This window comes from Physcomitrium patens, chromosome 11 (assembly GCF_059467195.1).
Source record: "Physcomitrium patens ecotype Gransden chromosome 11, ASM5946719v1, whole genome shotgun sequence".
Classification (NCBI taxonomy): Eukaryota; Viridiplantae; Streptophyta; class Bryopsida; order Funariales; family Funariaceae; genus Physcomitrium; species Physcomitrium patens.
Window position 1 is genome coordinate 1,214,890 of NC_143420.1, and position 15,190 is coordinate 1,230,079.

Sequence of the window (15,190 nt, forward strand, 5' to 3'; positions counted from 1 at the left end):
ATTCTTGTTAAACTAATTTAGAATTTCGACATAAGATGTTGCTTAAAAATATAGCAAACATGTTTGGAAATACATAAGATCAAAATGCATATTGACAAGAATGAGCATAAACCCATAGAGATATCATATTACATCATTGTTTATGAATATAAATCCAATCACAAATTAAGATTAGATATTGAAGTTCTGAATGTGGTGAATAAAATTCAAAATTTTCCAGAAAGTTACTAAAATAAAACAAATATGAATGTTATGAAAAAAATTAAAAAAGATTATCAAACCATCTTTGAAATTACCAAATTTTTAAGTAGTTTTTAATAGTTAAGCCATAAACAATAATGTGATTTTAAAAAAAATATATCTTGCTAATTATACTAAGATTTTAGATTGAAATTTCTAACATAGCTTGTTTTGAAGTGTTTTCAAAGTAAATCTTGTTTCTAATAATACTTATGGCACAATCAGATTAAATAACTAAAACTTCAAACTGAAATAAACTTTTCAAAAACAATATTATCCAAGTTAAATTTTTACAATAAAAATATGTTTTAGTATTTTGTAAATAAATAAAAAATCCTTTATAATTTATGTACAAAGTGATTATTCTCAAAATAATCGAAGTATTACTTCTGTATTTATGGTGTTTTAAATTTATAGTTTGTGTATATATTTTAATATTTTTAATTTAAGCAAAAAAATTAGCAATAAAAATCTTATTTGGGCAATAAATTTTAATTACGGTTTTACAATTATTATTATCATTATTATTTAATGTAATTCAAACAACAATGTTGATACCAAAAACTCACAAAAAGTGTAATGGCTAAGATTAAACGTGTAGAGCTCTTAAAAACAATCACTAGACTGTGTGCTGATTCTATAATATTTTGGTTTTGAGTTGTTTGAATCAAAAATATTAAAATTCAAAGAATTTATTAAACTTTAATTGGTGTAATATTTTATTTTTGAAAAATTATTAAACTTAAAGCTAAATTATTTAAAGATGTACCTTAACGTGTAATTTAATTTTTATAAAATTAAATAATATATAAAATACATGTTTTAAATATTTAATTTTTTGTTTATTTTTTTGTGAATATTAAAAATCATAATCTTAAAAAAAAATAATATATGATTTCAAGGTATCAAGAATTTCACAAATCAATTTTCTTTAGATATTTCAAATATTTTATTTAATTTTTCACTTTAATTATATATATATATATGTATATGTGTTTCCAATAGAATTTTGATTCTTAAATCAAACTAAAATTGTAGTGATTTTATAAATATCTTTACTAGATGAAAAATAAAAAGAAACTTTTATGAGGATTAGTATTAAAGTCAATATGCAAAGATACCTTTTTTGACATGCTAAACAAATATTCAAAAACCGTAATGCTCAACAAAGCATCATTTTTGATGAACGAACATGTCTCGTAAGTTCCTAAACATGTTTTGAACTGCTTCTCATGTCGCCGTGGAACAATAAGCGACGAATGAGAAACAGTAGATGAAAGACGACACAGACATAGATGAATGATTTTATTCATCCAACCACGGCGGGTGAGTTCTTTGAGTGTTTCGGGGCTCTGAGAGTGTGTATTTGGATTCATTCTATGCTGCTGCTCCCTTCGACCTCCTTCGGACCTCCTTTGCATTGCCCTGAAGCTGCCGTCATTGTGTTGGATCGCACACTCGTTTAGAAAATCATGTCGCAGAACTTAAGTATTCTTGGAGATCGGCAGACTGGCCAAGATGTCCGCTCTCAGAATGGTTGGAACACGTCAACTTTGCTGCTTCAAAGTGGGGTTTAGGGTTTTAGTGATTTCTCTGTGTTTGTGGGGATCGCCGTTGGAAAATCTTATAGATTTAGCAGAGGCTGTGGAGGTTCTGGAATTGACTGTATGGTGTAGAGGTTGTGATGGGATCAGTTGTGTGAGTTGGAGGTTGGAGTGGTTTTTTTCTGGTTTTTTTTCTGGTTTTTTTTTTTTTTTTTTTTTTTTCGAAAGTTCGTGTGAATGCGGGAACTGATCGAATGGTGGTCGTTTTTTCATTGAGATGCAGTTATGGCTTGTCAAGCCATCGCCAACATTGTGAAAACTTCGTTAGGGCCAGTTGGTCTCGACAAGGTTCGTGTTTTTGTGCTTTACTCTGTATTCTACTAGGTGATACAAGGATCTATTGATGTATATCTCAGTTCGATTGATATGTCTTTCTTAGTCTGGTTTTGTTAGTCCTCAAATAAATATATGTATTTTTGTCTAACTTTTGAGCATTTTTAGGTTTTGGTTTGATTATGTTTTCTTTTTTCTTTTTTCAATTCTTGATGTTGGATTACAGATGCTTGTGGATGATATCGGCGACGTTACTATAACAAATGATGGAGCTACCATTTTAAAAATGCTTGAGGTGGAGCACCCCGCTGCTAAGGTGAGTCAGTGCCGGAATTGTTCTGTTTCTTTGAAATCGTCATGTTCTTGGTTTTCATTCTTGTTCAAATCTTGTAGACAATATTGTTGGTGTACTGATTACTTGCGGATGAGATAAATCACAATATGACGAAGTCATGTGATCAAGAGATGCAGATTGATTTTCTGCCCGTGCTGTAAAAGAAGAACTACTGTTTTGTATCTGTAGATCTAATCTAGCGTGAGTGTCAACGTCACTGCTAGCGTCTGCTTGTAGAGTTGGTTCTTTGGTATTTGGGTGAACGTATGACATCTGCCTGGAAACAGTATTTTTTAAACATCAGTTTGCGTCCAGCACAGGACCTTCATGCATCATTTACTACTATGATATGTAGGTGATAAGCTTTTCCGTAACACATCATGCATGACCGTTGATAGATGCCAAGCTAGTTGAACTAATGGCGAAGTTTCCATTAGGTGCTGGTGGAGCTAGCTGAACTGCAGGATCGGGAAGTTGGAGACGGAACAACTTCGGTTGTTATCATTGCTGCAGAGCTTCTCAAGGTTAATGACACCTCCGAAAGCTTGTTTACATGTTAATATTGCTCCAGTTCATTGTCGGTAGGTCCAAACTTGTAAATGTGATTAGGGAATTGTTTATGCATATGTGAATGTTAATTATGTTCCATATCCATCTTGCATGAATGGTTGCTTATCAATCCGATTGACTTATGGTTTCAAATTTTGGATCTACAGAGAGCAAATGACTTAGTTAGGATCAAGATACATCCCACTTCAATCATTAGTGGTTATCGAGTAAGTTTGTTTTTCTCTCTTGTCTGTCTTCTTTTTAATATATCAATCAAATTATACTAGCAAGTATGTAAGGGTGAGTTCTTCGAAAGTTATCGCGAGCTAGCAATATTTTGACTACCTGGGTTTATTTATGTTGCCAGCTTGCCATGCGTGAGGCGTGCAAATATATCGATGACAAGCTTGCTACAAAAGTATGGTTTGTGCACCTGAAATAGTGACTTGGGACCTTCAATTGACGCATGTCGCTCCAAGTCGTCCTGGATTTACGTTGATGCCATTCTAGTCCTTGATTTTAAAAATTATTATCCTTATTATGATTTCATCTTGATACCCTCTGTATCCTGTTAAGGGCTTCATATTAGTGCTAACCATTTGCAACAAAATGCAGGTCGAGAAGTTGGGGAAGGACACTTTGCTTAATGTCGCTAAGACCAGCATGTCTTCCAAAATTATTGGGCCTGAATCCGATTTTTTTGCAAAGATGGTGTGTACCTATCTGTGCCTCGTGATGTGAGTGATGAAAGGGTGGTAGTGTGGAACTTTTACCGGTGTGAATGGTTACTCCAGGAAGCTTGTTCAGTGTAATTCTGTATCAAAATGGCTGACGAGGCTCTCTCGTGCAGTACGGTTTTGTAGGAATCATGTTTGTCAATTTCATGTGCCGCTTCTGCACTTCACAGGTCAAAGATGTTAATGTTCTTAGTTTTTCAACGTTTGTTGAAGAGTCATGTCATAATGACGTGTTTTCATTTCTTCATTAACAGGTGGTTGATGCTGTACAAGCTATCAAGGCTACTTCTGATAGAGGCGACGTTAGATATCCCATTAAGGTCTTTAACTTTATTTTTGGAATAAGTGGATTTCATGCATCGCTTGGTTTTGATATAGTTTTGCTGACCATTGGGTCTTACTTGCTTGGTGTGATTTTGTAGTGTAGGTTTTTGTGCAGATAATGCTTGTTGAAGCATGAAATGTTTGCACGTTAACTGTCTGTTATTGGATTGTAAATTGTGCAGTCCATCAATATTTTGAAGGCTCATGGACAGAGTGCCAAAGAGAGTTATCTTCTTAATGGATATGCTTTACCGTTAGGGAGAGCTGCTCAGGGTATGCCAAAACGAGTGGCACCAGCCCGCATAGCATGCTTGGATGTCAACTTGCAGAAAACAAAAATGCAAATGGGGGTACAAGTCCTTGTGACAGATCCCAGAGAACTAGAGAAAATTCGTCAACGGTAAATACTCTACCGACAGCTACATTGTGTGTTTCTTAAGAACTAGAGATTTTGAAATGTAATCTGTCCTCATTATTGGCTCATATTCTGTTCACATTTTGAAAAATTCTAGGGAGGGATTTGTTTTGCTTATTTGTGTTTTGTAGAATGTTTACGTTTTTATCATCTTGTTTACTAGTCCCAGCGTTTATACACGAGGTTGTTTCTGCAGGGAAGCAGATATTACTAAAGAGCGCATTGAGAAAATGCTCAAGGCAGGGGCAAATGTCATCCTTACTACCAAGGGCATTGATGATATGGCTCTAAAGGTGTGATTTTGGTGATATATTTCATGTAGGGGAGGCTACAATTACTTTCTACTACGTTTAATTTAATTTTTGGTTAAGAAGGTTTGAAAATATTTTGAATGTTTATTGACCTTTATGTCTTGTCATTATTCGGTAGAATTTTTTTTTGTCTTGGTTTTGCACTGTCTGAAGTTGCTATTGGAACTGTGAAATGGATGTGGCGATGGATAAATTCTGGGTGGATTCAGTACTTTGTGGAGGCCAATGCTATTGCATTGCGACGCGTAAGTAAGGAAGATATGCGTCACATTGCCAAGGCCACTGGTGCAACCCAGGTATACAACTATTCAGGCTCAAACTTGTTTCCTTCCTTGGACTTTACAGTGCAATGCCTTAGCTAATTTAATTAGGTGTAAGGATCACAGAAGTTATAGTTGTACTACTAGGCGTTGTGTCTATTTCTCTCTTTTTTTCTTTTTTCTTTTTTTGCATGCGAAGATGGTATAAAATATTCTGAGGTCTTTGAACTTTCATTTGTTCAGGTGCTTACTTTTGCGGATATGGAAGGAGGTGAGACATTTGATGCTTCTCTACTGGGAACGGCGGAAGAAGTTGTGGAGGAGCGAGTATCTGATGATGATGTCATTCTTGTTAAGGGTGCCAAGAGTTCAAGAGCAGTAAGTGAATATTTGTTCCATTGTTACGTGTTCTATATTGGGCTCCTTATTACGTTAGCATTTTTCATCGTGATATTATTTCCTACCGGTTTCCTCTTTCTTGTTGTGACAAGAGTAGATGATTGCCCATCCAATTAATGTTTCATGGTAATTCATTTTTACGATGTATCAGGTATCAATTGTGTTGAGGGGAGCCAATGACTGTATGTTGGATGAGATGGAACGCTCTATTCATGATTCATTGAGTATTGTCAAGCGTACACTGGAATCTAATACTGTGAGTGCTTTTCATCTTCTCAACTCTTTTGTCTTTCCTTCTATAACCTTAAGTTCCAGTGGTTAGTCCTACAGCTTGTGTATGAAGCATCAGTTGTGTGACACTGAATGAACATCGGGATCCGTTGTTCTGTCACAGGTGGTTGCAGGAGGAGGGGCAGTGGAGGCAGCCTTGTCAGTGTACTTGGAAAATCTAGCAACTACGTTAGGATCTCGAGAGCAACTTGCTATAGCTGAGTTTGCTGAGGCTCTACTTGTTATTCCAAAAGTGAGTCTTTTGTTATTTCCGTCCCGACTTATCATGATGGATTTTTCTAGTGTGTGGATAAGGATGATTCCATTCTCCTGGTCCTCTTGTTGGATGATATGTCGATATTTGCTGTTCATTGGAAGTTGATGTAGGGCCTGAAGTTGTTAATCGTGTCAGTATATGGATTCATCTGCTATCCCTGCACAATCTAAGTTTTTGAACATGGGCGGGGAACAAACAGGTTCTTGCTGTGAATGCAGCGAAGGACGCAACAGAGTTGGTTGCTAAACTTCGTGCATACCACCACAGTTCTCAAACGAAGGCTGACAAGCAGCACCTTGCTGGGTATGTACTTGTGTTGCTTTTAGCTGTAGATGTCGTGTCTTTGCAGTATTCTGTTGGATGTCATTGTTATCATTGTCCTTGTTTATTTCTACTGTTTCCCTTTTACTTCTTCACGTTGTGACTTGTTCTTCATTTGCTTAACCTTTTCCAAGAACACCAAACAAAACAACATTCTGTTCGTACTTCCGCGTGATGTGGTTTAGGTGACTTTTTTTCTCGATTGTTCAGAACTGGATTGGACTTGATCAAGGGAGTGGTGAGAAACAACATCGACGCTGGTGTAGTAGAGCCAGCCATGAGCAAAGTTAAAATTATTCAGGTATTTATCTTCTGCTGGTTATTGTCTCCGTTAGCTTGATTAGGTTTTATTGTCCTCGTTTGTGCAGTCTACTAGTTTGAGGTAATTTTTCCCATGTTGAATGGTAACATCTCTTCAGTTTTTGAGATCATTAGTTCTAAATATCTGCTGGCATCTAATCAATTTATTGTAATGCCTGTTCAGTTTGCTACCGAAGCTGCAATCACAATCCTTCGAATCGATGATATGATCAAATTGTTCAAGGAGAACGATGGTGAAGAGTAAGCATTCCCTCTAGTATAGTCGGGATTAGTTGCGCGTCCTGAGAGTAGGATCTGCTAAAGGGAAGTTTCGGATGTAAGTGTGAGCTTTGTCACAACCGAAGGGCTTGGAATTTTCCAACTAAGAATTATCAATGGAGTCGTGACTCGGAATTATAGAGTGTTCAACACTAAAGCAGTGTAAAGATTGAGAAGATCAGCGACAATTAGTGGATGATAATGTGGAAAGTTGGAATGAAGGCCATAGTGCACCACACGGTTTCGTGTTTACAAGCCCAGTTAAAGGTCAAACAGGTATCACAGTCATTATTTTTAATTGGAACTCCTTTTAAAGGTCTCTTTTCTTTTTGCGATTTTTTGTTCTGCATGTAATTCTTTCATAATTTTGTGTTAGTCGATAGCTGATTTTTCTTAATTGGACTTTTCAAATATTAGCGCAGGATGTCCAATTTGGAATTTGGCATGTGTTGGACGCAAGAAGTTTTATTTGAATTTTATTTGAATTAGTTAAACCAAAAATGTGGAGAGAAATGAAGGGGATAAAAAATTACTCTAATCAAAATTGGCAACAAGAATTTACACGAAGGTTAGGTGATGTTTATGCAAGACTTAGTTTGGTTGAATGTTTTTTGGAATTGAAGGTTGTTTTTTTTATTGGAATTACTCAACATGTCATTGTGAAAGTGATTGATTTTGAAATACCTTGGTTAAAGTTGGAAGCAAACCAAAATCTACAGTATAAAGATCTTTATGGTATTATTGCAAATATGGTTCTTTAGGTGTTAAAAACCGAATTTCAAACAATTACAATATGTTCTTTTGAAGTAAACGTACATTCATTTGCAATAGTATGGTTTTAGATTCTCTCAAAAAAGAAAGATCTATTTAATAATAATATAATAATAATATGTTCTCATAAGAGAGATAAAAAAGAAATCAAAACGTGGAAGGTCTAAGTTTACCTTCATTTGTAATGAATTAACCCAATTTGTGAAAGACTGTTAGAAGTGGAATCTTTTGCAATAACCAAATTTTGCAAATATTTATGAAAGATTGAGTTGATCAAGGTATGAATTTTTAGTTGGAATTACTATGGCAAATATACCATGTTTTGGAACATCAAAAAAAAATATTATCAAAATATAGAAATTCAACAAATACTCAGTAGATTGCTATCGGTAAGATTTATACTAAAGATCATAGTAAGTATGTATTAAATTAATTGGATTAATTATATTTATTTTGTGAATACACTCTTTTATGATATAGTGATGGTTATATACTTTATTAAGAAAGCAAGTTGGTAAAACTAGGTTAAAATATAATACTTATATCATTTTTATTTTTTTGTTGATTTATGATTGAATTTCATATCATATGTCAATTTACCTAAGAAAGAATAATTTGGTTAAGTACAGTATTTATCACAAATAAGACAACATTGTACAAATAAAATAAAGCCATTGTATCTTGTTGGAATGAGTAAAATAGGCAAGACTATAATATAAAAGGTTATATTGAAAATGATATGTAGCACATGTAGGATACCTCATACTATGTTCAATGCATTGAAAGTAGTGGTGATGGCTATATAACTTGCAATATTTTAGAATAATTTGAAGTTAAATTGAAAGTAAGGGATGCAAAAGAAGTTCAAGAAACATTACAAGCATTCTTAAAAAAACAATCACCATCTTGGTCTTTTATAATGTAAAGAATCCAAGTCAATTTGAAGATCTTAAGCTTGACATCACTACCAAATAAATTCGGCAACTTCACATCTTTGACTACCTTAGATAAAAGCAAATACTTAAGTTGAATATCTTTGATTGAAAGTGACTCCAATTAATAATGTTCTGAATTGAATTGTGGTTATATATATATATATATATATATATATATATATGTTATATTTATAATTGTTACTCTGAGTTTTTATGAAAATATAAAACTTGTTTAAAATTTACAAAGTGTAATATCTTAGTATTTTTTATAGTTGTTATCTACTATTACTTAATTAGTATTGGAATAAAATCAATTAAAAATTTAAATATTTTTTTATGAAAACTAAAGATCCAAGAAACAAAAAGAGTATTCATAGAGTTAAAACTTTGTAGATACATAGAATTGAGGTAATTAATATTTGTAATTATAGATAATTTTTAAATTTTTATTAGCTAATAAATTGGATGAAATTAAAGAAACCAATATATTATTAAAGACTATATTTGCATAAAGAAATAATAATATTAAAAAAATAACTAAGAAGTAGTGAAGCTAATCTTACTTAAGTAGAAGATCAAAAGATGAAGGAATAAGAACAATTAATTTTACAAAAAATAATATATTTTTGAGAAATTTTATTTCTATTTCTATTTTTTGTATATATATTCAATCAACAATGTAAAAAAAACCATAGTAACATTCTAATATGCATTTATTTATTTATTTATTTTAAAACTATAATTTTTGAGATTGATTAAACTTTTCAACTACTAATGAATAGTAAAAGTGATTAATTGGAAAAAATCTAATCTTGATATGGGTACAAAAATCAATCTTATAATTGGTATTGTAGCAAAATAAAAACAAAGACAAAGAAAAGAGTGGTTGAAGACTAATAAATTATATGAACTTGGTGTTTTTTTGATGAAAAATTCTAGGAATTGATAAAATAAAATATTTACTCAATCTAATATACATATAGTTTAGAATAAAAAGACAAGAAAGAGGTCTTTATTCCAATAGGAAATATATAGAACTAATAGATAAATTTAAAGATGTTATATAATCTAAATCATAGTAGTTCAAATCAATCAAGAAATTATGAGAACAAACAAAAATTGATATCATTAAAAAATTATAATTTATTTTATAAAAAAATAACTCTAACATAGTTACTATGAATTTTTTTATTATATTAATTTAACATAAATCAATTTAATATTTACCAATTACTAAAAAAAACATTGGATTTATTTGATGGTTATATTGATTATATTTAGAAATAAATAAAAATAATTTAAATCAGCATGTACATAAATTTCTAATTTTTTATAGTGCTAAATATTGTAGGTCTAAATTCTATTTGTTAAATTTGTTATCTACTATTTATAAAATAAGTACAAAACTATGTTTTAATATCAATCTTTAGATGATTTTTAAACTTGGAAGGAACTTAAGCATATTTTGGTTATTGAGCTTAGACTAATTTCTAATAAGTAATGTTTTAATAAAAAATTGATCAACTTCCACTTGTCTATAAAAAAAAAGCAATAAATTTTTTATTATAGTTGAATCAAAGATTTTTTTTTTCTTTTTTTTTTTTTTTTTTTTTATAATTCGTAACACAACATGGCTTTGAAAATATTATGTGATTTAGATTTTATGTAAGATGATTAATTATTTTTATTCAAAATTAATGATTAAGAAATTTGAATAAGTATATTAAATAACTTATAAAAGAAATAAATTGTAATAAGTTCAATATAAAGAAACCTATAGCATAGCTATAAAAAATTAAAAATTTATAATAAATACCAATATCAAGAATTAGGATTTTTTTTTTTTAAAAAAAAAAACCAAACTAATTTTATTAAATAAATCCTCACTAATTAAATTTAAGATTTAGGATGTGGAGTTTAAAGTTTAGAATATAGGAATTTAAGATTTTAGGACTTATAACTAAATATATGTGCCTAATATTTTAACATCCATATTTTTTTGTTTTTGATTTAATCTATTTTTTTTTCTTATTTTTGACATCTAACATTCCAATAGTTTAAAAAACTTGCTTTCTAAGTTTTTTTAACTTTGATATTATAATTTCTTTGGCTTTGATATTAGGATTTTAAATTTTGAAATATATGAATTTTTTAAGTTTTAAATAATCTATTATATTTATTTTTACATTGCCAAATCTAAATATATATTTGGAAGTTTTTGGATTTGTAAATTTTGAAGATTTAACTATTTTGGTTTTTCAATTGACTTTGAAAATGATTAGGTTCTTAGAAGTGAAAATTTGTAATAACTTCTTGTCAAGGACTTAAACTTTAAAGAACTAAAATATTAATACATTCTTGTGTCATTCAAAAAGAATAAAAAATCACTCAAAGATGATATGGTATTAAATTGGAATGACTATTACCAAAGACAAATAGACTAAAAAGTCTTGAAATAAGATTAAGGACTAGAAAGGCATTGACAAGGATGAAGAAGGCTTCACTCTTGCCTCCATATATACTCTTAATTAGGAACTATATGGCAATGTCTTATAGGGCCTCTAAAATGTATTGACTTTGTAAGGCATGTATCTTAACTTGCAAGGCGATTTTTTTATATATGTACCACATAATTAGCTTGTTTTGTAAGCTATCAATACATAATAAACTTGTTGACCAAGTTTCTAACCTATCAATCAACTGTAAATACATGTAAAATCAAAGCAGCATCTATGAAGCTTCTAAAAAGCTTTTTTAGAAATAAATATATTTTTATCTACTTCTATTTAATCAAATAGGTAAATATTAGAATATATATATATATATATATATATATATATATATATATATATGTATTTGTAATATTTCTATCTTTCAAGGTTTACAAATCCAATTGTGAATTAAGTATTTTTTAGAAGTTTTTTAATTTTTAAATATATGGACTTTGATTTAAAATATTTTTATTAATGTATATTCAACTTTGACTCTTTTACCTTTTGAGATAATCTACATATTTATTTTCAATACTTTTGATTCTAATAATATATTTAAAATATTTAACAAGTATATAATTTAAAAGATATGAAAATTTTAAAATTATATATTTTTATTTTAAATATATATATATATATATATATATATATAAGAATATTAAGTAGATATAGTATTTTATTAAATTAATCCACTTATTATCACAAATTGGCTTATGGATTGTTCAATTCTTCTTCATCATTAGAACCATCATCTAAATTTGAATTAAAAAATCATTGTTTTTCATGAATACAATTTATACAATTATAAAAATATGATTGGTATCAACGAGTATCAAAAACTAAAATTAATGAATATTTTCCTTTGTCTTGTCTTGTCATATCTATAAATTTTTATATATTCAATTTTCTTCATGTTTATCCTATACTATAGTTTCTTATTTTAGATATTGTGTCTAATGTACAAAGATGAGAGAAAATTTTATACTCTATAATTATTTGGATTTTGCAATAGTAATTCAAATATACATATTTATTCTAGTATAGGGATATTTTGAAAGTATAAAAGAGATAAAAGATAACATAGATACATTTTCATATATTCAAGGATATATCAATTACAAACATTTCTTTAATAAGAATTGTATTGATTTCAATTATGACAAAAGAAGAGTTTATTGTAAGCAAAACAATCATATTAGTCAATGAAATAGTACAAGTCAATTGATTAGATGCCTATTTAAGTTGCATGCTTGTTGTTTTTGAGGTAGTATAAAATGGCACTTGAGGGTTTGGAATGGTTTTTATAATCATAGTCTTTTTGTTTATCTTTTAGGTTATTTATTTGCTTGTACTATTTACAAAAAAATAAATAAATTATACAAGTATAATATTTGCTTAGTAGCTTGAACCAATAAAGAAAAAAATAACATCACACTTGATTATTACAAGGGTGGCGCCAAAAAATGCTGTGATTGTTTTATAAGAAAGCAATTCTAGTACCAAAATTATTACTTGTACTATTTACAATAAGCGGCAAAGATTGCATCATATTGCACTTGCTGGTCGTTCACCTATCATTTTTCTAATGGAAAATTTATGTGCTACTAATTATTACTTTATTTATTAATGTGATGAAGATAATTAAATAACTTCTCTATTTTTTACATATTTTGGTCATATAAGACTTGCAAAAAAATACATTTATTCCATTGTTATGAATTGTATATACAAAATATATAGGTTTAGAATGCCTATGTTGCATATTGTAGAAATGACAAGATTTAATACCTCTTTTACTATTGCTATTTTTTTTCTTCAAATGGAAATAAAACCTTTTTTTTATTGGGTAATAATCTAAATTCTTCAATTTTATAAAAAATATATATTTGTATTAACAAGGATTTGATATTAATAAATGCTATTGAACTAATATTTCCTACTTCAATTATCTTATTCTATGTTTGATACAATCAAAAAAATATGTTAGTAAATTGAAAGAAGTATTTTTTAAATGAGGTAGAACAAGTTGGACTTTATTTCTTATAAATTAAAATATTATATTTGATGCTTTTTTCAAAGAGATTTATAATTTAGAATGTTTTAATCTTTGCAATAAATATTTCTCCATTGTTGCTCATACAATTAATGAGTACTTATAAAATATGTGGATACCATACAAGAAATAGTTTGTTAAAACTTGGATAAATAATTTTCATCATCTTGGAAATGTTATTACATTACAAGTAGAAGGTCAATATTCAATTTTAACATCATATTTAAAAGTGTCTACTAAAGACCTTCAAAAAGTATAAATTTCTTTTTCTTACTTTTTTAAAAATACAAAAAGAAAAATCAAGGCTTAAGAGAGTTTAAAACAAATCTATATATATTATCAATATTAATATTGATTTTTTTACCAATGTTTTAATATATATCTCTTTATTTACTCAAAAACTTATTTTTAACAATATAAATATGTAAGAACAACACTTAATGATAATACTTTTTTGTCCACATGGATAATAACAAATATATTATGCTTTTTATATGTTGCTCATTTTTGAGCCTTGTTGGATATTATTGCCATTTTGTTTGGAAATTTATACACATTGCTATCTCATTGACAAATCTACTGGAGAAGAATGCCCTATTTGAATGGAAATTGGAGCAGCAAAGCACCTTTGATAGGTTGAAAGAGGCACTCATTGCTACTCCAATATTGCAACTATATGATCCTAATCTTCCTGGTATACTTGATATTGATGCTTTTGACTTTGCTGTTGAAGTGGTCCTTCAATAAGACTTTGGTAGCAGTCTTCAACATGTGGCATATGAATCAGAAGGGCAAAACACAATTACTCTACATGTGATTGAGAGCAATTAGTGATTATATACACTATAAAGGTGTGGTGTCACTATCTATTGGAAAAGCCAATGGTTGTTCGAACTGAATATCGACCCTTGCTATATGATTTGCTTCTGAAAAATATGAAATCATGACATCATTGTTAAGAAGAACAGTTGCAGCTTTTAGATTTCAATCTTCAGTACAAGCAAGGGCAAAAACATATTGTGCCAAATAGCTTATTGTGGAAATCAAACTTGAAAGTCGAATTGGGAGATAAGGTAAAAGTTGCTACCATCAGTAGTGTCATTTCAAACCTAACCAAAAAAATAGAATGGAAGGAAGCTATGAATTGGGATGCTTATTTCAAAATGATTAGCAATCAACTAAAGGTCGGCTATATATAATATGAAGATTAAAGTCTTAATGATGGCTTGCTTTATTTCAAGAAGCAAATTTATGTACCTGACAATGCTATATTCTAGACGTACATACTTCAAGAAGGACATGATATTCCAATACCTAAATATCTAGGATAAGAAAAGATTCTAAAACGGATCTCAAAGATATAGTTTTGGATAAGTTTGGATTGTGATGCTTGGACTTTTGTGCATTCTTGCAAATCATGTCAATGTAATAAAGCACATAATATAACATCTTCTGGACTATTGCAGCCAATTCTATTTCTTACAACATGTTGGGAGCAGGTGACTATGAATCTTATTACATGTTTGCCATAGATATTTCATAATCACGCTGCAATTGCGGCCTTTGTGGATCAACTCTTGAAACAACTTCACTTAGCCTTGATGTACTCATATATTGATGCCTCAATATTTGCACAAGTCTTCTTCAATATTGTCTTTTATCACCATGGATTACTTCATGTCATCATTTCATATCGAGATCCATGCTTCATGAGAAGTCTTTGGCAAGCTTTCTTCAAGTTATTAAAAACATGATTTGCCATGTCTACAACCTTTCATTTCCAAATAGATGGACAAACAAAGCATACAAATTGGATCTTGAAAGATATGCTGTGAGTATTTGTGGTAGTTCATCATAATGACTAGGATGAATATTTGATGCCTTTGGAGTTTGCTTACAATGATAGTATTCAAATAAGGACTAGTCATTCACTATTTTTTCATAATACTAGTCAGCATCTAATTTTGCCATCAATTCTCTATTGTTCCATCGATACCAACAATCTGAAAATGGAGGAATTTATACAATGGCTTACAATGGCCTTAC

General features: G+C 29.8%; 1 protein-coding gene across 1 annotated transcript; it reads left to right on the forward strand.

Moving 5' to 3' along the window:
• The first annotated feature begins 1,614 nt into the window (after positions 1 to 1,614).
• LOC112288163 (T-complex protein 1 subunit alpha) lies at positions 1,615 to 7,223 on the forward strand. Its single transcript, XM_024532053.2, has 17 exons — positions 1,615 to 1,776; positions 2,068 to 2,132; positions 2,344 to 2,433; positions 2,889 to 2,975; positions 3,168 to 3,227; positions 3,368 to 3,418; positions 3,616 to 3,711; positions 3,992 to 4,057; positions 4,244 to 4,461; positions 4,673 to 4,769; positions 4,997 to 5,083; positions 5,291 to 5,425; positions 5,598 to 5,702; positions 5,841 to 5,969; positions 6,193 to 6,296; positions 6,525 to 6,615; positions 6,799 to 7,223. The coding sequence occupies exons 1-17, from the start codon at positions 1,713 to 1,715 to the stop codon at positions 6,877 to 6,879; spliced, it is 1,626 nt and encodes a 541-aa protein (XP_024387821.1). The 5' UTR covers positions 1,615 to 1,712; the 3' UTR covers positions 6,880 to 7,223.
• The last annotated feature ends 7,967 nt before the right edge of the window (positions 7,224 to 15,190 follow it).

Coding starts and splice junctions, on each gene's coding strand:
- LOC112288163 (XM_024532053.2), top strand. CDS start 1,713: ATGTCGCAGAACTTAAGTATTCTTGGAGATCGGCAGACTGGCCAAGAT. Junction 2,434..2,888: donor TGGAGCACCCCGCTGCTAAG/GTGAGTCAGTGC, acceptor AGTTTCCATTAG/GTGCTGGTGGAGCTAGCTGA. Junction 6,616..6,798: donor GCAAAGTTAAAATTATTCAG/GTATTTATCTTC, acceptor ATGCCTGTTCAG/TTTGCTACCGAAGCTGCAAT.